Genomic DNA, 19,967 nt, shown 5'->3' with positions numbered 1-19,967 from the left:
AAGCAGCTTATTCTGGGCATTTCATCTCCCTCACATACATGACCAACCTAGAATCTTCCACTCCAGAGTAGCTGAGTGCAAACTCCACACAGAAAAAAAAGAAGCCCAGCAGGATTTGAACCTAGAACCTTCTTACTCTGACAGGACAGCAACAACCTGCACCACCTATGGCAGAAACTGGATCTGTGCCAAAGCACCATCTCTCAAGGCGCACTCTGACATCTGTATGACCTGTGCTGTTTTCTTTTTCACTCTAGGGAACCTTGGACTTTTGAGTCTTTGTCCTTCGTGGGGTTTACCTGTGCAGGTGAGTTTGATATCAAAATCTTATTAATTTCATACGACAGCTGAGTGCTGTTGGCTGCTCACAAAGAGGATACAGGTCTCCTGTCACCAAACCTCTGCTGTCATGTGGCAAAGCAGATGTTAGTTTTTAGATGTACTCACACACAAACAGTTTGGTGCAATTAAGTTGTGAAGACAAGATTTTTGCCGCACAGCAAGAAGGTCCTGAGTTCAATTCCAACATCAGGCCGGGGTCTTTCTGTGTGGAGTTTGCATGTTCTCCCCGTGTTTGCGTGGGTTCTCTCCGGGTACTCCGGCTTCCTCCCACTGTCCAAAGACATGCAACTTGTGGGGATAGGTTAAGTGGATAATCCAAATTGCCACTAGGTGTGAATGTGCGAATGAATGTGAGTGCGAATGTTTGTCTGTCCTTGTGTGTTAGCCCTGCGACAGACTGGCGACCTGTCCAGGGTGTACCCCGCCTCTCGCCCTATGACAGCTGGGATAGGCTCCAGCGCCCCCCGCGACCCTGAAAAGGACAAGCGGAAGTGAATGGATGGATGGATGGAGACAAGATTTTTCTGTTCATAACTCCGCTGTCACCAGCAGAGGGAGGAGTCGAGGCAACGGCTGATCTAGAGAAATCTTCTCAGGGTAGCAAAATCAAAGTCATTTCTTTACACATATTACAGAATGTAACATCTGCATATGTATCATATACATGGTTAAAATACAGGAAATATACTTGCTGCCTACTTTATATAAAAAAAAACTATTGTTTTCTTTAACACTCATAATTAAACATTTCACTTAAATAAAAAAGGTGAACTGTTTAGCTTATATGATAAATAAACATACAATGCAGAAAGCTACACAACATGAGACGGTTCATTTACAAACACTAGTCTAACTTAAGTTTCACACTCTGTTACACAATACTAACCTGATCTGCTTCTGTTGTTATAGACTGTACGTGGTTCCCACTGGTCTGACATTTCTCACTTTTACAGCTTTCAAACTGTGCTTTACCTTCTTTGTTATCTTTATTTTTTTAGCAAACTATTTTTTATTAACATTCTTTATTAACACAACTGATCTAAAAAAACAAAACAAAACATAAAAACCTACTGGGGAAAAGTTATTTTTTACTGTAAAAACCTCAGCTGTGTTTATTGGTGGTGGTAGGTATCGTCCGTGCTGCATTCACATCTTCTAGTAGATCTTTTGAGGGTACTTCATGTAGATTTGGTAACCAGCTACACTGGATCCAGGTTTCAAGCTCAGTTCCTCTCACACTCAACGATCCTTCTTCTACTGCACTTGGGGCTTTGTACCCAATCTCGGGTGGGGGTGATGATATGTCCCCCCTGACCTGGCGTCCTGGCTCCCCCTTGCCGTAGCATTTGTGTTGTACCTCATCAATCTCTAGCTGTGAGAGCAGTTCCTTCTGTCGAATGTTGGAACACTGAGCTACTGGTTGTTTCACCATCCATGTGGATGTTGGGTATCGAAGACCCCATAGGTCCCTCTTCCTGTCCATGTACCTCCTTCTGCTGGGGTTACTTGTGTAGTAGCGTTCCAACAACACCCTGTTTTCATCTCTTGCACACCAATGTCTTCTTGTCCAGTAGCCACTTCTCATCAGGGTGTCCTGGTTCAAATTTGTGAGATGCTTGTTTTAGTGTCACACCAGTCCATGATTTCACTTCTCTAATCATTCCTCACATGCTCCATGATGTCCTCTTATAATAAAACATCAGACTAAACCAAGTCTGCAACTCTTGAGGTCAAAAATGTCCTCCTGTGTCCAAACTATGCTCATAAAGCACGCTGTCACATGCTTTCAATTTTATATAAACCCTCCTACAAAGCATGAATGTTAACAGTAAATGTGCACGACAAACAAATAGAAGCACTCAGAAACCATCTAGATAACTTTTATGTCAAAGGTCATGGAACATAAAATCATTGTGCATCATCTTATAATAAAAACATTTAAAAAGTTTGCTGACTTTATGCAAAAAATAAGGTTTCAAATTCTCCTGCAGATTGAAAATCAAATCAACCTTATGCAAAAGTTCAATAAGGAAGATCTGTAGTTACACATCTGTCTGCTTTCCAGGTGTTGGCACTGCTTTTCAAAATGGTGATAATGTGACAGACATCACATCTTCTTAAGATATCACACACAGAAACAATGAAGGGCAGAAGGTTTGATCATCTTAAAGAACTGAAATAAACTGAATAAAGAGGGCGAGCTGTTAAAGGAGTCCTCTGCGGTTTCTATATTCCAGCTGTGGCCACAGCTGTTTAACCTCTGCATCCTCTATCAGCTGTCCTCCAGATGCATTTTAGGACCTGAGACATACTTCCAGCTTCCAGATATGTAAAGTACATCCTTACCAGAAGCTCGGGTCTCAGAAGGAAACTTACAGTCTGTTTGTTCTACTGTAACATTAAAGGTCAAAGGTCACATGAAAACTGTCATGCATTGGGAAAACTAATGCTCCACTGCTGCCATCTGCTGGTTGCTATCATGAAGTGACTGATCTTCCCATTTACACACAGTGCATATATTCGGCGGCCACTTTATTAGGTATACCTTGCTAGATGGATGGATGGATTGTTGTCACGTTCAAGAAATTACATTAGTTACATGGCACTTTATCCTGCAGGAATCAGCCTCAGCCGACACTGTGGTTATAAAGTGATGCACACAGTCAGTTAGAATACTTCAAGCAGGCTGTGGTGTTTAAACAATCCTCAGTATGGGGTCCAAAGTGTGCCATTAAAATATCCCCCACTACACCACCAGCACCCGGTTCTCCCTTCTGCAGAAGCAACAGGATCATGCTTCTGCAAAACTCCTCTGTGATCTGTGTTGTAACTCTGAACTTATCCATATGATCCTGTTTCTGATTGAATTCTCTAAAAAGTTAAATTTTCAACAGATTCTGGTTTATGTGAGTCATCTTCTTCCTTTTCGGAGCAGAATGTCAGGGATATAAAAAGGTTCTCAACTTCACTGGATCCACTTCATCATGTCTGCATGCCAATCGGTAGTGATTTGACACACTGATCAATGGTCATGAGAATTTGCACAATTATGATGAAGAAAAAGACCTCCCTGCCCATTGTTCCTTCAGTGATTCTAGTTTCAGTCATTATGCAAATGTACTGTTTATGTACTGTTTATAAGATTTGGGGAAACCTGCAGTCAGCTGAGACTGAAGAAGTCACTTGGATGAGTGACAAAACGTTTCTCCCACTGAAAACACCACGTCCAGGATGTATCGTCCAGATGAACAGAATCAACTTAATTATAGAAGTTTGTTTTTACAGTACTCACAGAGAACAGTCACAGAGCAAACATGTTGCTGCAAACACCAAAATGTCTACAAATAATTTATTACAGATTTGTAATAAGATTTTCTTCAACTTTATCTAGTAGCTGAATTTTGTTTAACCCTTTTTTATTCATGGATTTTCAACAATGATTTCCTGAATCTTTCTGTCAAACACTAGTTTAATTTCTCTACACTAGCAGAAAAGCCAAAGACTGTACAAACATGGCTTCTGCCTGACTCAAGGAATTAAGCTTAGACTTTGAATTTGAGAGGATTGTTGTGAAAAACAAAAACACACCATCATTTACCATTGTTCACGTTTTTATTCTGAAAGGCCTGGTGAAGAATTTTCTATTAAGTATGAAAGATAAATAAATTTTTTATGGCACCATCTTCTTCTTCTGCTTCTTTATTAAAGAAAGAAGAATATCTCTCCATTTGAACTTTCTGGCCCTCAGTGGTTGTATGAGATTTCATTTCATGTTCATCTCCTTTGTGAGGAGAACAAACAGAATATAAATATATAGAATTTAAATATAAATGTGAGAACCAGTTAGAGAGCAGCAGCTGGATTCCAGTTGTTGGACTGGTGGACGACTGCTGGGCTGAGCAGAGCCTCTCTGTTCTCTTTATATACAGCAAAGTGAAAGAATAAGGACATGTCAGTGAACGCATCACAGTTATAACACAACTTTCTGTTTTGGGTCACATAAATGTTGAACTTTGGACACATTTTCTGCTGCTGCATGAACAGTACATGACAAGTATCAGATCACACAGCATCTGCAGAGACGAGCAGCGTTGTTTCTGATACGTTTTAACCACAACTTGGCTCGGAGTGAAATCTAAATACTGCTGCACTCACTCTGAATCCTGATGAAGAAAGAAGAGGAGTCCCCAGAGCAGAACCAGGAAACACTGAAGAGATTATATGTCTCAGCTGGCTGGAAACTCCTGTTCCCTTGGAAAGGCTGGAGGAGGCGGCCTGGGAGAGGGAGGTCTGGTCTGTTTTTAGGCTGCTGCCCCACTGACCCGGCTGTGGATAAGCTCACATTTTACTAGAATGAGGATGTGTGCGCACTTTTTTTCCTCTCACTTTGAACTTGAGTTTGTTTGTTTTAACTTATTTTCCTTTCTCACTTCCTGTTCATAGTAAAGGAAAAGTTCAATTCTGATTAACAGATTTTTCATCTTTGTACTAAAAGATCAACAGCTGTACCTCTGTAGTCTTTGACTGTTATCTTGTGTTAGATGATGATGTCATCCATAAGTGACGTCTCCCCTGTCTGAAACACACACAGAGGACATCGGTGCAGACAGTGCAGTCCTGTCACTGACATAACCTCACAAGTATCAACAACACAAAAATAAATCACATTAATTATAGAAGTTTATTTTTACAGTACTCACAGATTTAATTTTAATTTAATTTAATTTATTACAGATTTGTAATAAGATTTTCTTCAACTTTATTTAGTAGCTGAATTTTGTTTAACCCTTTTTTATTTATGGATTTTTACTGACTTTTACTGACTGACTTTACTGACTCAAGGAATTAAGCTTAAAGTTTAAATTTGAGAGGACTGTGGTGAAAAAACAAACAAACAAAAACAAACCATCGTTCACTGTAAAGGTCGCCAGAGTTTAAAGAACCGTATGGATTGTGTAAATCTCACAGTTAAAGCCCGTTTGCTGTGTTTCCTGGATTTCTGAGCAAAGATGAGAAACCTGCAGTCTGTCCTCTCACTTTCATTCAGGAAGAGCAGAGCAGAGCCAGGAAGAGGAGCTGAGGAAGGCAGGAAGAAGGAGCCTGGCTGAGAACAAGGACTATGTTGAGGTGTGAGCACTGCAGCTGCAGCACAACTGTGGACTCCACCCTGATGATTGTTTGAGTGAGTGAATTTTCTCTGTTTAGTTTGATATTTAAACATGTTTGAGTGATTTGTTGCCTCTGATTGGCAGCTGAAAACTATGTGAAAAATGATTGCATATTTGATAGTGGATCCTTCTTTAGCCAGGTTTGCCACACAGTTTCTTCTTATTCAGCATTTAAACAGACAGATCTGTGTCTACAGTTTGAAACAACTAATATCGAAAAAAGTTTAAATGTGGAGCACTGCTTTCAAATGAAAAGCCTCATATTTTTACATGTTTTGCATTATTCTTATGTGTTTGATCTGGGGTCAGCTGGTACTAGAAATTGTCGATATATAAAACATATGATTGAATTGAATGTATCCTCACCTAAACCTCAGACGTTATAAACATCAATACCAACTTATATTGGTACCTGATTATTACCAATACAACGGAGGCTCAGGCATGTCTGTACATGTCCGGTGGCCTGCTGTTTCCTGTCCCTGCGCGCGTGTGTTTTCTCTCTTGCTGTATGAGCATGCGGGGTTTTGCAAGAGTAGCATGATTGCAGTTTCCATGGTGAAATCAATGTTTACTTTCATGTTTATGTTTCACGTCTTTGGGCTGAAAAACACAAGACGGACATTCCCACAGCAGCTTTCTGTCTGTGCGTGGGAGGGGGGTGAAAACAAGAACTCAATATAAACTCCATTCAAAAAAGTAAAATTCAGATTTTTTTCAGGATTTTCGAAATGTTTTATGTAGTTTTAAAAATAAGTAAAGTGATTCAAAATCAAATTAGGGATCATGTTTTTATGTTTGCAATTAAAATTTACTTACTTCTTTTGTCTTTGCAGTTTACTTTCCTTTTATTGGTTCTGCTGAGTCATTGGACGTTCCAGTAGAAACAACGGACGGAGGAATGTGAGCTATGCAGCTCTCTGATTGGTTAGAGAGAGAGCGCGTCACCAGAGTTACTTACGCTCTAGTGTCTTGTTGCGCTGCAGAGTACAGGCTGTTGTTCCTGCACGTGGCGTGTTATTCACACTTGTAAAATCTCCAGCTGTGACATATGAAGAATAAGAAGTGACAGTAGAGCGACACAGAGTCTTTATCCTCACAGTGCAGCGGTGGATTCAGCCTGTTTAAGGTAACTAACAATGCTAATGCTGTCAGACAGCACTGAGCTGTTACATTCATACACAGTGTCTTTAAAATAGTGATTAAAACGCTGCCTGTAAACAAAGTGCCATCAGACAGGATGTCATCACTAAACTTTCAAACAATTTAGATTAAAATGAGCTGACAGCAAATCGTTCCTTGTATTACTGCACAAGGAAAAGACTGGAGATGACAATAATGATTTAATGGATTTTGTTTTCATTACACGTGTGCACACTTTCAATCTGAATGACGACATAAATGGTGATAGTAGTGTGTGTGTGTGTGTGTTAAGAAGCCATTTGTGTCTGTGTGCTAACAACTATGTGCTAACCAGATTATTTCCCATTTAAAGAAACAAACAAAAGAACAACATGCATTAAATTATTTCATTGTAAGAATCTGATCCATAGTTCTCACTTTGCAAAGGCAGTCTGATTACAGCACTAATTGACATGTTATAATACGTCTTTTTACAATCTCCACCTGATCACCATCCAGCAGGAGGAGCAGTGAGTCCTGAGGCTGTGCTACCAACCAGGATTTCATCTGATCCAGGTAACTTCAGGGTCTCTGTACTGCTGGGGTAAATCACCACGGTAACTTAATCAGATTAGAGATCAACAATACTGTAGTTTAGCTTTTTCTCTCACGCTGCTGATTTTATATAAAATACACAACATATATTTTAACTTTACTTACTCAGTAAACCCTGGTAAACTTAACAAACTGAGCTTTGTGTGACTGCTTATTCTTAACAACAGTGTTGGGGTAAGATACTCTGGGTGTGCTGAACTCACTACAGACTTTACCTCAGATGTGTAACTTCTGACTCATAAATATATGTTTCAATCTACACTGTGTTTCAAAATCCAAAGCAATTTGACCACAAGCAAAAACCATTTTACTAATGTCTACATAATTTACACACAATTTACTTTCAGTTTCACAAGTCTGATAATTTTCTTGCTTCCTGTGAGAACAGATGTCTAAAAATATGTGACTCTATTTTTAACTGATGTGCAGAACCTTAAATGTGTGAAGAAATCACCTGAGACACAGAGATGCCCACATTTCTGCTACTGTTAGCACTTTGTGCTCTCATCTAACATGTGATATCCTGTCATATCAGGTAATTCCTTCACACATTTGCTGAACATAAACATTTTGGAGGGTAAATAATCACTATTCACTGTTGGACGTACACATTTGTAAATCTTAGTTTATGTTTGTGGATCATATCAGAAGCTTTGGTAACATAAACTTCTTGTGTATTTTCAGTCGACTCAGCTTCTCTTTTAAACTATGTAACACTCATGAATTTGGGATCTGCAGGACAACCTGAGATGGATACTTGCAAATCTGTGATATTCTGCTGGATTCTGCTCGTCTGCTTTTCACCGGCTGCATATACAGGTGAGACCAGCAGGTATCACTGTGTCTACTGCTGGGAACTGAATTGCTTTCATTGTCACTTTATATATATATATACAATTTAAATTATTACATTCAAAATAATTATAAAGCTCATTCACACCACGTTCACATGTATCAGCAGCACATTTGGTCTGCTGATAGGAGGGACAGAGGGAAGTACTGAATAGTTGTTGCTGAGCAGTGATGTTTCATGGGATGATGACACAGCAGACTTTTCCCATAGTTACTCACACACATATTATGTGAAAATTGTAAAGACTGACCAAAAGGTAACAAAAATAGTGCCAATAATCTTGATGATGATAGAAATAAGAGACAGGTTTGTATAATAATTCAGAGGCTGTCCACCTTCATAGTAATCAGATAACGAGTCAACCATTTAAAGTGATCAGTGTTTGCCGTCCTGTAGCTGTGAGCTCATCTCCTGGTAAAGATGACGAAGATGATGCTCAGTGTGGTGAAAGCTTTCATCAGAGCTCTGATCTTTGATCTTTGCTGATCCTGGTTTCTTCTGTGTGTAACCTGAACGAGGGACAAGTGCTGCCAACACAGCATTAATGTGTGCTGTTTAAGTTGGTATTGTTTATGACAGCATTTTATAATGACTGTAAGTGCATTTATCATTTTCCACACACTCCCAGCTCCAGCAGACTCCAGCAGACTGTGAACACTAGTTGTTGATATAGATATAGATATATAGATATATATATAGATATAGATATAGATATATAGATATAAATTTGTTATTCCCAGAAGTTTGCAGCTCTAATGTGGATAAAATTCCTCTCAGGTGAAAATAGTGGACACATATTAGCATTAAGGGCGTGTCTTACATGTAATTAATCAGTTTGTATACAGGGAGTGCAGAATTATTAGGCAAGTTGTATACACTCAAAAGCCTGCCATCCATGGATTCTGTCAGTGTTTTGATCTGTTCACCATCAACATTGCGTGCAGCAGCAACCACAGCCTCCCAGACACTGTTCAGAGAGGTGTACTGTTTTCCCTCCTTGTAAATCTCACATTTGATGATGGACCACAGGTTCTCAATGGGGTTCAGATCAGGTGAACAAGGAGGCCATGTCATTAGTTTTTCTTCTGTTATACCCTTTCTTGCCAGCCACGCTGTGGAGTACTTGGACGCGTGTGATGGAGCATTGTCCTGCATGAAAATCATGTTTTTCTTGAAGGATGCAGACTTCTTCCTGTACCACTGCTTGAAGAAGGTGTCTTCCAGAAACTGGCAGTAGGACTGGGAGTTGAGCTTGACTCCATCCTCAACCCGAAAAGGCCCCACAAGCTCATCTTTGATGATACCAGCCCAAACCAGTGCTCCACCTCCACCTTGCTGGCGTCTGAGTCGGACTGGAGCTCTCTGCCCTTTACCAATCCAGCCACGGGCCCATCCATCTGGCCCATCAAGACTCACTCTCATTTCATCAGTCCATAAAACCTTAGAAAAACCAGTCTTGAGATATTTCTTGGCCCAGTCTTGACGTTTCAGCTTGTGTGCCTTGTTCAGTGGTGGTCGTCTTTCAGCCTTTCTTACCTTGGCCATGTCTCTGAGTATTGCACACCTCGTGCTTTTGGGCACTCCAGTGATGTTGCAGCTCTGAAATATGGCCAAACTGGTGGCAAGTGGCATCTTGGCAGCTGCACGCTTGACTTTTCTCAGTTCATGGGCAGTTATTTTGCGCCTTGGTTTTTCCACACGCTTCTTGCGACCCTGTTGACTATTTTGAATGAAACGCTTGATTGTTCGATGATCACGCTTCAGAAGCTTTGCAATTGTGAGACTGCTGCATCCCTCTGCAAGATATCTCACTATTTTTGACTTTTCTGAGCCTGTCAAGTCCTTCTTTTGACCCATTTTGCCAAAGGAAAGGATGTTACCTAATAATTATGCACACCTGATATAGGGTGTTGATGTCATTAGACCACACCCCTTCTCATTACAGAGATGCACATTACCTAATATGCTTAATTGGTAGTAGGCTTTCGAGCCTATACAGCTTGGAGTAAGACAACATGCATGAAGAGGATGATGTGGACAAAATACTCATTTGCAGTGAGGGAACTGTGGCTCAGGTTTGAGGTTCAACCATCATCAACCAGAGCACAGTGGTCTCTGATCATCTTTTTGATTGGCTGCTGTACCAGTCAACAGTTTAAACTTTGACCTTTAACCTCTCTGCTGTGTTGTTTCCTCTTTCAGACCAGAAAACGATCACAGCTGAGTCTCGACAGAATGTCACTCTGACATGTCGAGCTCCAAACAACAACATCATTGTTGTTGTAGAGTGGAGCAGAGCTGACCTGAAGGAAGAATATGTCCTCTTGTACCGAGATGAACAGTTTGATCCAGAAGAGCAGCATCCATCTTTTAAGAACCGGGTGGATCTGCAGGACAGACAGATGAAGGATGGAGACGTGTCTCTGATTCTGAAGAATGTGACGACTGCTGATAATGGAACATATGAGTGTCGTGTCTTCATGAGAGGAGCAAACCGCAGGAAGAGAGCTCATCTGAAGACTGAGCCCATCACCACCATCAGCTTAAATGTTTCTCCAGGTGAGTGGTGAAAAGAGGTGAAGCTGCTTCCTGGTTGTTGATGTTTGTTTCTAAAGATGTTGTTGATGAGACTTTGTAGAAAGCAGTGCAGTAGATAATGTCTGACAGCAGTTTGAAGAGCAAATGGATTCTGTTCTGTTCTTCACTCATCACCTACCTGACAGCTGACACCTCACACCTGTTTCTCACCTGCAGGTCAGCCAGGAGGACTCACAGAGGATGGAGGGAAGGAGGATGGAGTTGGTAGGAATCATCATGGTGGACCGGTAGTTTTTGGTTTGCTACTTGCTGTGATCATTGTTGTGGTTGCTGTTGTGATCTTTAAACAGTAGAAGAAGGCTCTTCCTCTTCATGATGAAGAAGTAAAGCAAAGAAGGAGATGATCTGAAAGCACCATGAGAGGAGAGAGAGCGAACACATTAAAAACAATATAAAAAAGATAGATAGATAGATAGATAGATAGATAGATAGATAGATAGATAGATAGATGAGGTTCCTTCATGAGGAGAACAAACAGAATATAAACCAGTGTGTTTACAGTGAATGTGTCAGGTCTGAGCTGCTGTGTGGACCAGTTAGAGAGCAGCAGCTGGATCCCAGTGGTTGGACTGGTGGACGACTTCAGTGAGGAGTAGATGACATTTGGCTCTGGTAGAAACTCTGCACACACAAACACAGCAGCTGTCCTTCCCATTTCTTTCACTTTTTTTTCTTATTTTCACTCTGAAAGATGAAAAATAGGAAAGTTAAACAACAAGTGGACAGACTTTAGTTTGTATTTTGATTCAGGGACGGGGGTGAGGAAGAGCAGCAAGCAGGACTCTGACTGACTTGTTTGACTGAAAGTGAATTTGTTTAATTTAATATCAGAACATGTTTGAGTTACATTTCATTACATCAGGTAACAGCTCCACACCGTCTGATAAGTTTAGGTTACTCGTACTCAGTGTTGGGTAAGTTACTTTAAAATAGTAACTTAGTTACATTACTAGTTACTTCTCTCAAAAGTAACTCAGTTACTTCAAGTTACTCGTTACTTTCAAAGTAACTAGTTACTAGGGAAAGTAACTTTGGTTTTACTCAGAATTCTCTTGTTAATGTGTTGCTTCCATAACTTTGCCAGTCTTCTAGCTTGTTTACTTGCCACAAGTGCACTGTGCCACCTACCAATAGACAGGAAAAGATAATGTGCATATTTCCACGAGAGAAATCCCACGCCTGGACCGTCATTGACTGCTGCCATGATTCTAGCCTACGTCACAGCGTCATGTGCGCCTTTTACATCCAACACAAAAACTGCAGTCGTGGTGCTTTCGATTGTACTCAGAACTCGGAAATTCTGCCTTCTGAATAGGAAGATGTAGGTAACACCAGACTGCAGATGAGCTGCATACAGGGCTGGACTGGGACAGAAAATTGGCCCGGACATTTTGACTAGAGACCGGCCCACCATTATAGGAAAAATCATAAAGCCTTTGAATGAAAACAAACGCTGTTGTGACAGTGATGTACACTGTTCTGATGGTATATATGCATCAATCTATCAATCGTTTGTTGTAAGATTCAGATAATTATTTTTTAAAAGCTAGACATTTTAAATGAGAATAAGAAAGAAAAGTATTTCTTTGTGCCCCCCTTTCCCTGTTAATGCCCTACCTGCCCCCCTGGCAACACTTTGCTAGACCCGCCCCTGCACAGTTACCAGCTGTCAGCTACCTAAAAAAGGATCCTGGTGTTATTTGTCTCTCAGAAACAGTTCATAACTTCAACTCATTCATGTCACCTAAAAGGTAAACCTGTTTCTCCATCACAGCTCTGATGATTCAGTGTTGGGGGAAAACTCTGTAAAAAACCCAGGAGAAATAAAGACACAATGAGACAAGGTTTCTTTTTATGCTTTAACGTGCGCACGGGTGAGCTGCTGAGAACAACTCACACCCTGCACAGTGGCTTGGCATTTTTTATAGGCACAGAGCACAGAGACAGTGAGAACAGGATAAGAAAATAATAAACAGAAAAAGTAAAACAACTCCATATATGGTTCTAGTCTAGTCAGCAGAGAGCTGGGAGAAAGATAAAACAATCTGAAACAATATGTCCTTGCTGGGAAAATCTGAAAGACACTTCTAAACTACTTATCTTAAACACAGCTTGTACATTTAAAAGAAGGTAAAGTTACATAGAATCATTTTTCCTCTAACATTCAGTAAGGACATCTCCTGGTTTCATCTTCATGTTTCCCTCTCACCAGATAACCAAACCGATATCATGACCAGCAGCTTTACAGCTGTGGCTCCAGCAAACATCAGCTGATAGTAGAAATTAATATTAAATAAATTCTAACAACAGCTGATCAAGCTTAAACGTGCTGCTGTTGTTTAGCGCGACATCCGCTGGTTTCCTCTTTCGGCGCAAAGTGGGCGATAAACAAACAAGAGAGCCGATCAGCTGATCATTGATCAGTTTTCATGATTTAAGTAGAAACGGGAGAGGGAGGGGGGAGAATGAGAGGAGAAGAGTCAGCTGTGCAGCGTAAAGACACAGAATAACTCCAGCTTTGTGCCTTTTTCATTGTAGCTGAATTACGGGACAAACTGTTCCTTTTCACCTCAATAAGAAACGCGCAATATTTTCTCTGAATACCAGACGGGACGGTTGGCAACTCTAATAACTTATGAACAAAATAAAGTTCAACATCATTAACTTCATAGCACCACCCAGCTGTATAGAAACTCCGTCATGCTAGCTAGTAGCAGTACGGAAAAAGTCAGAATAACGAAAATAAACTCCACCTAAACTTGGTTCATATCTGACCCAAAGAGACTGCAGGTCATAACTTCTTACCTGAAGTTCAGTTCACACTTGGACCGGTGGCCGCCTCGGGTCTCTTTTCCTTCTGCGTCCCTTTTCCTTCATCCACCTGCTGGCCTCCACCACTTGCTAATGTTACTGAATCTGTGGAAGCTCCGCGATAGCCACCACACGAAGTAACGAGTAACGACCCTATCTAAATCCCAGTAACGAGTAACGCGTTCCTGATTTTGGCATAATAACTAGTTACCGTGCTCGTTACCACAATAATAACGTAGTTACTGTAACGCGTTACTTAATAACGCGTTAGTCCCAACACTGCTCGTACTAGAGACCATATCAGAATCAGAATCGTGTTTATTGGCCAAGTATATGTGCAGACACATACAGGGAATTTGGTTCCGGTAGATGGTGGCTCTCAAGCACAGCAATGTAAATCTCACACACACAAGTGTCTATATATACACATTACACATACATACACAAAGCTATGTAAACCAACTATAAATAACGAATCTAAACTTATATACATAAAATACAGAAATGCATGAGGTGGAATGAATACTACAAAATGTACATAAGGTGCAGCTGCAGTCTGGCAGTGGGAGCAGTGTGACAGGTCAACTGTTAAGAAGGGAGATGGCGAGGGGAAAGAAACTGTTCCTGTTTCGGGTGGTCCTGGTCTGCATATCATCCCAATTCTTCAACAGCTGGTTGACCATAGAAGCCAGGATAAACTTTAAAATGTTAGAATGTTAAAAAATCTTTTACGTTTCTTTTTCCATTTTAGGGTTTTGTTTCTCTTTATTGTAATTTACTATTCATTTATTTCCTTTTTTGCACCATTTGTTTTTTCACTTTTTATTATATTTAATCTGTCCTTATTACCGTTGTTATGTTATTTATAATTTCTTTTTCATCTCCTGTGTTTCTGTATGCTAAGTGAGTGCTGATCTCTGGGTGTGGGAGTGGGGATGGAGGGGTGATGAGAGGGCGTAGTGAAGGTGATGTATGTGTATCGTTTTCTGCTTCTAATGTGTACATCATTTTGAGTGTCTTCTTTACTGTATGAGAAGTACTATGTAAATAAAGTTTTAAGTGATATACTAAGACTTGAGGCATTTATACACCAAGCACATTGCAAAAAAGTCACAAAACACAATTTTTAAACTTGCCCTGTAACGAATATACATGACAAACATGTTGTTTTGTGTAAAAATTTATGGTGAATTCAAACCCAAGACCTTGTTGCTGTGAGGCACCAGTGCCACCAACCAGTGGTGATAACAAAACCTGGAAACCAGCACCTCAGTCATGCAGAGCAAATGTTTTACATTCAGCCTGATCAGCACTGTTGACTCCTACATATTTCTTGCTGCTTTTTTGCCAGTTTTTGAATTTATCAGTGAGAGAATAACAATCATCTCCTCAGTGTAAATGTAGCCGGTCTGGCCTTAAACTCTTATTGCCGTTAGTTCTCTGCGTTGTGTTGTGCGAATGACCAGAGGAGTCAGCTCTCACTTTGCCAGCTGGGTGGATTTATTCTCCCAGAACTGTTTAAAATAAAAACAAAACAGTACAGCAACTTCACTTTACTGGACTTCTGCATGAACACCTCTCCTCAGCGGGGCCTCTAGGCGACTGAGGTGCAACATTACAACAAATCCAATTACCAAATAATACTGCTAAAATGTATTTATATTCATATATAACAAACAAAAATGCACTGCATCGTGAACATATAGTGACAATTACCTCATCAACAAAATTATACTTTAGGGAGACTTCATTTACCAGTGGCAATTTTACATATTTACAGTAAGTTGAAACAGTGAACATGAATCACAAACAAACAGAAGATATAACCAGTTCACATGACACAAAAATAAAAGAGGGAGCTCACATACCTGTTTAAAATAAAAACAAAACAGTACAGCAACTTCACTTTACTGGACTTCTGCATGAACACCTTCAAGGGAGAGAGAAGGATAGCGGACCACATGAGAAGCCACGTGCATGCTCCTATGCTCTCATCTGAGACATGCTAACTAGCATGTTACAATAAAGTGCTGTACTCGACAGAGAAACAATAATTCACACTAAAACATCTAACAGAACTATGAGACAAAATGCACAAAGGGAACGAGCAGTGTTTGAATTACTTTTAGTTACTTTAACTGTGTTTATTTGCTCTGTAACTGAGAACACTAGCGTACGCTCACCTCTCCTCAGCGGGGCCTCTAGGCGACTGAGGAAAATAGCGCGCAGCTACAGGAAGTGACTTCATGGGAAGTCAAAGGTCACACAAACAAAATAAAAGCTCCCAAAATATAAATACAGAAAATAAACATATATAAATAAACACGTATACATAACCAATACTGACAAAGCGAGATAAAACTGCAGGATGGATCTTTGGTGAAATATAAATTATTTTTTAATACACCCGTTACATCCTCCCCTCCTAGATTTCACCAAAATCCAGAACAGTCAGGTGAACAATCTAATTGGAACACAGGGACAAATCTACAGAATTTATGGCTCCTGGGCACGGGTTTAAACCTCCGAGCTATAAGCTCTAGTATCAGCTGTATAAGCCACCTACCAGATAGGTTCAGAAAGAGCATGAGGGTGATCAGGCCTCAGCCTTTCTTAGATCAGTGTGATGCCATTTACACCACACACATTCCCAGCCATCCACACACATCAATACCTTAAAAACACACTATGTATTTAATTGTGCCATAATGATACTGTCCCCTAGAATCAAAATACAGAAAGATCTCTAGACACCTGGGTTTACTTAAAACAGCGTAAGAAGAGACTGAGACCTTCTGCTAACTGAATTTGCCAAACGCTTAAAGCCAAAAGGCTTTTGAACCATGGACTCAATGAGTCGATTAACTCTTTTACTAACTCGGCCGGCTCGCGTCATGACAACATTGTCCGGGCCTGCCCGTGGCTGTCCTTGTGGACCCACATCATGACATACATCCGTTGGAGGCATCTGCGTGTCGGCGACATGCACAGGGACTACTGATAGGGGCTTGGTGTGTGCATCACGATCTGTGTCTGATGGATGTGAGTGAGTGAGTGCAGTTTCTGAAAGTGTGTCTAACACAGACGGGAGGTCCAAGTCAGGTTCTGCTACCAAACTGTCCAAGTCTGTGTCTCTGTCTGGGTAGTCCTCTCCTACCAGGGAACACTGGGTTGAATCCCCTGCAACCACCTCTGGAGCTTGTTGACTTGTCTTGCCCAATCCCGAGAGTCCCTCACTCAGGATCTCCTGACTCTCATCATCATCTGAGTTGATCCAAGCACTGGTCCTGTCCTCTGCAGTCTCCTCATCCAAGGAATCTAACTGGTCTGACGCACATGACCCTCCCTCTGATCCAGTGTCACACAGTTCAGTGGTCACTACTGGCAGGAAGCTGATATTTAAAACCAGGTTGCGATGTACCACCTTTATGTTGCCTCTGTCATCTTCCAACTTGTATGTGTGAGTCTGCAGATTTCTGTCTCTGACTGTGTACACTGTTGCATCCCACTTGTCAGCAAGTTTCTTCTTTCCTCTTTCACCCTTATTGGCAATGAGTACTCTGTCTCCTATGTTCAGATACGTGCCCTTTACTTTTCTGTTATATCCTTTTGCCTGTTTGTCTTGTTCCTTGATGGCATGAGTCTGGGCAATCTTAGCTGCCTCATGAAGATGTGACATGAGTGTTTTCACATAATTTTTTTGATCCACAACTACAGGATCACAGAGCACCTGTTTAAACATCACATCAACGGGGAGCCTCGGGATGCGGCCAAACATGAGCTGAAATGGGGCAAAACCTGTGGTCTCATGTACAGTTGCATTATATGCAAATGTCAGACTCTGTATTTGTTGAGGCCACTTGTTCTTTTCTCTGAGGGGCAAGGACCTAAGCATGTTGCCAAGTGTCCTATTGAACCTCTCAGTCCCTCCATTGCCCATGGGATGGTATGCCGTAGTATGGGATTTGGAGACCCCTGAAAACTTGAGCAGTTCTGCCAAGAGCTCACTTTCAAAATTTGCCCCCTGATCGGAGTGAATCCGCTCAGGAAACCCATACACACAGAAAACATGGTCCCATAGTTTCTTAGCCACCTGCTTTGCAGTCTGGTTTGTGCAAGGGAAGGCATGGGCTAGCTTAGTGAAATGATCTGTAAGGACAAGAACATCTACTGAGCGTTGCTTACTATCCTCCGCACTCCAAAAATCCAAACACACCAGCTCCATAGGGGCGGAGGTTCTGATGCTCTCAAGTGGGGCTCGAGCAGAGGGTTCTGGTGTTTTGGCCAGGATGCATCTTTGACAGCATTTGACATACTCTTTTATATCAGACTCCATCTTCGGCCAAAAGAACCGTTGTCTTGCCAGATATAAAGTCTTCGCTTGCCCCTGATGTCCTGCAATATCATGGACACCATTCAGTGCCTTTGCTCTGAGACTGTCAGGCAAAACAAACTGATGTCTCCTTTGTTTACTCAGGGGGTCCTTTGTGATCCGATAGAGGACTCCATTTTGGACCCTAAGCCTTTCCCACTGTTTAAATAACACCATGGCTTTCACATCAAATCCTGCCCTTTCACGCCTGGAAGGTCGCCTTCTCCTTGTGACAAATGGTAAGATCTTTGAAATACTGGGATCAAGTTCCTGGCTATGCTGGAGTTCCTCTAGTGTGGACACAGGAAATGACTCCTGTCCTGGCCACACTAGGTCCTGAACAGACTGGAACAGTTCCACAGCCCTTGTTTCAGCAGCCAGATCCCACTCACTGTGAAAATCCAGGATTGCCTTAACATCCATAGCATCACACCCAGGCTGAGACGAGGGCGTCTGCAGTCCTGTGGTGTGGAAAGGTGGTGTGTCCACGTGTTGACCTTGGACCTTCAGCCGGAATGCATTTTGTATTCCCTCAGAACTGACACTCTCAGATTCAGCAAGGAGGTGACTGTACTGCTCTGTGATCAGCCTATGGCTGACTGTTGTTGCAAAGGGGTCTCTGCTGAGAGCATCAGCTACGACATTCTTGGTACCAGGTATGTGCTTCAGATCAAATGTGTAAGGAGCAAGCTTGGACACCCAACGCTGCTCACAAGCATCAAGCCTTGGTTTTGTCATGATGTAGGTGAGAGGGTTGTTATCTGTCCACACTGTAAACGGATGACCTCTTAGCCAGTGACTGAACTTCTCACACACACTCCATTTCAATGCCAAAAACTCTAGCCTGTGGGCTGGGTACTTTTTCTGTGAATTGCTCAGGGTCTTACTTGCAAAAGCAATTGGACGAGCTTTCTGCTGTCCAGCTGGTATTTGTGACAATACAGCACCGAGCCCATCTAATGAAGCATCAATGGACAATATCAAAGGCAAAGAAAAGTCTGGATGTGTAAGGACTACACAATTCAACAGCTTCTCTTTCAGATTAGACAGAGCTGCGTCACATTCATCTGTCCAGTCAGAGGGCTTCAGTTTTCTGTATACACCAGCATTGGTGCCTGTTTTAACTCTCCCTCTCCTCTTCTGTCCAGCAGTGAGGGCAAACAAAGGCTTGGCCATAGTGGAGCAGCTAGGGATGAAATGCTGATAGTAGAATATCATCCCCAGGAATGACTTAATCCTCTTAACTGACGGGGTGCAGCCATCATCCTCCATCAATTCAGCCTTTGTCATCTTTGCTATGACCTCAACCTTTGCTGGGTCCACAGCCACTCCATTGCCATCTATAATGTGGCCTAAAAACTTGACTGATGACCTCATTAAGTGGCATTTCTTAGGACTTAGTTTGAGGTTATGGATGCGCAAGCGCTGAAACACAGTCTCTAGCCGCTCCAAGGCCTCCTCTTCTGTCCGAGCAAATACAAGCAGATCGTCGAGATAGCACAGCAGACTACTGAAGTTCAGATCCCCAAAAATACTGAGCATCATTCGCATGAATGAGGCGGGGCTGTTACAGAGTCCTTGGGGCATTCTGTTGTACTCGAACAATCCCATTGGGGTTGTAAATGCTGTGTATTTCTTGTCTTCCTCTGCCATAGGGATGTTATAAAATCCCGAGGTCAGATCCATGGTGCTGAAGTAGGTATTTCCACCCAATGCAGCAAGGCAGTCAGACTGGTGTGGCAGTGGGTGTGCATCTTTGAGGGTCCTTGCATTCAGCCATCTGAAATCAGTGCAGATTCTCAAACTACCATCCTTTTTCCACACTAACACCAGTGGAGAGGCATACTCGCTCACGGACCTTCTGATGATTTCCTGTTCTTCCATTTCAGACAAAACTTGTCGCAGCTTTTGATAATGTGCTGGAGGGACTCGGCGGTAAGGAAGGCGGAATGGCCTCTCATCAGTGAGCCTGATGCGGTGTACAAAGCCTTCGGCCTTGCCACAGTCATGTGCATGCTTGGAGAAAATGTCATTGTACTTCTCAAGCATTTTAACCAGTTTCTCCTTCCCCCCTTGACCAACATGG

General features: G+C 41.7%; 1 protein-coding gene and 1 long non-coding RNA gene across 8 annotated transcripts; one reads left to right on the top strand and one right to left on the bottom strand.

Moving 5' to 3' along the window:
* Nucleotides 1-4,004: 4,004 nt before the first annotated feature.
* LOC308392989 lies at nucleotides 4,005-6,398 on the bottom strand. The gene is made up of 3 exons (XR_013970892.1): nucleotides 6,330-6,398; nucleotides 4,852-4,918; nucleotides 4,005-4,668 (listed from the first exon to the last, which is right to left on the bottom strand). It is a non-coding gene; the product is annotated as an uncharacterized lncRNA (long non-coding RNA).
* Nucleotides 6,399-6,499: 101 nt separating this feature from the next.
* LOC308392889 (ICOS ligand-like) lies at nucleotides 6,500-14,580 on the top strand. 7 transcript variants are annotated; one of them, XM_080876215.1, is made up of 6 exons: nucleotides 6,500-6,639; nucleotides 7,152-7,208; nucleotides 7,677-7,782; nucleotides 7,986-8,066; nucleotides 10,303-10,659; nucleotides 10,855-14,580. In XM_080876215.1, exons 4-6 carry the CDS (start codon nucleotides 7,997-7,999, stop codon nucleotides 10,989-10,991), a joined length of 564 nt encoding a protein of 187 aa, XP_080732341.1. In that variant the 5' UTR covers nucleotides 6,500-6,639; nucleotides 7,152-7,208; nucleotides 7,677-7,782; nucleotides 7,986-7,996; the 3' UTR covers nucleotides 10,992-14,580. The 7 variants fall into 7 exon arrangements, with proteins under 7 accessions (XP_080732341.1, XP_080732337.1, XP_080732340.1 ...); XM_080876211.1 differs by having other exon boundaries at nucleotides 7,932-8,066; XM_080876213.1 differs by having other exon boundaries at nucleotides 6,501-6,639; nucleotides 7,155-7,208; nucleotides 7,932-8,066.
* The last annotated feature ends 5,387 nt before the right edge of the window (nucleotides 14,581-19,967 follow it).

Source organism: Rhamphochromis sp. 'chilingali' (assembly GCF_963969265.1).
Source record: "Rhamphochromis sp. 'chilingali' genome assembly, chromosome: 1".
Lineage (NCBI taxonomy): Eukaryota > Metazoa > Chordata > Actinopteri > Cichliformes > Cichlidae > Rhamphochromis > Rhamphochromis sp. 'chilingali'.
The sequence above is the reverse complement of the archived record's forward strand: the minus strand, read 5'-3'. Positions and strand labels throughout refer to the sequence as shown.

Excerpts from the sequence above, each read along its gene's own strand:
- LOC308392889 (XM_080876210.1), top strand. The coding sequence starts at position 7,967 with ATGAATTTGGGATCTGCAGGACAACCTGAGATGGATACTTGCAAATCT. Across the intron at positions 8,067-10,302 it reads TTCACCGGCTGCATATACAG|ACCAGAAAACGATCACAGCT; the intron begins GTGAGACCAGCA and ends TTCCTCTTTCAG. Across the intron at positions 10,660-10,854 it reads CAGCTTAAATGTTTCTCCAG|GTCAGCCAGGAGGACTCACA; the intron begins GTGAGTGGTGAA and ends TCTCACCTGCAG.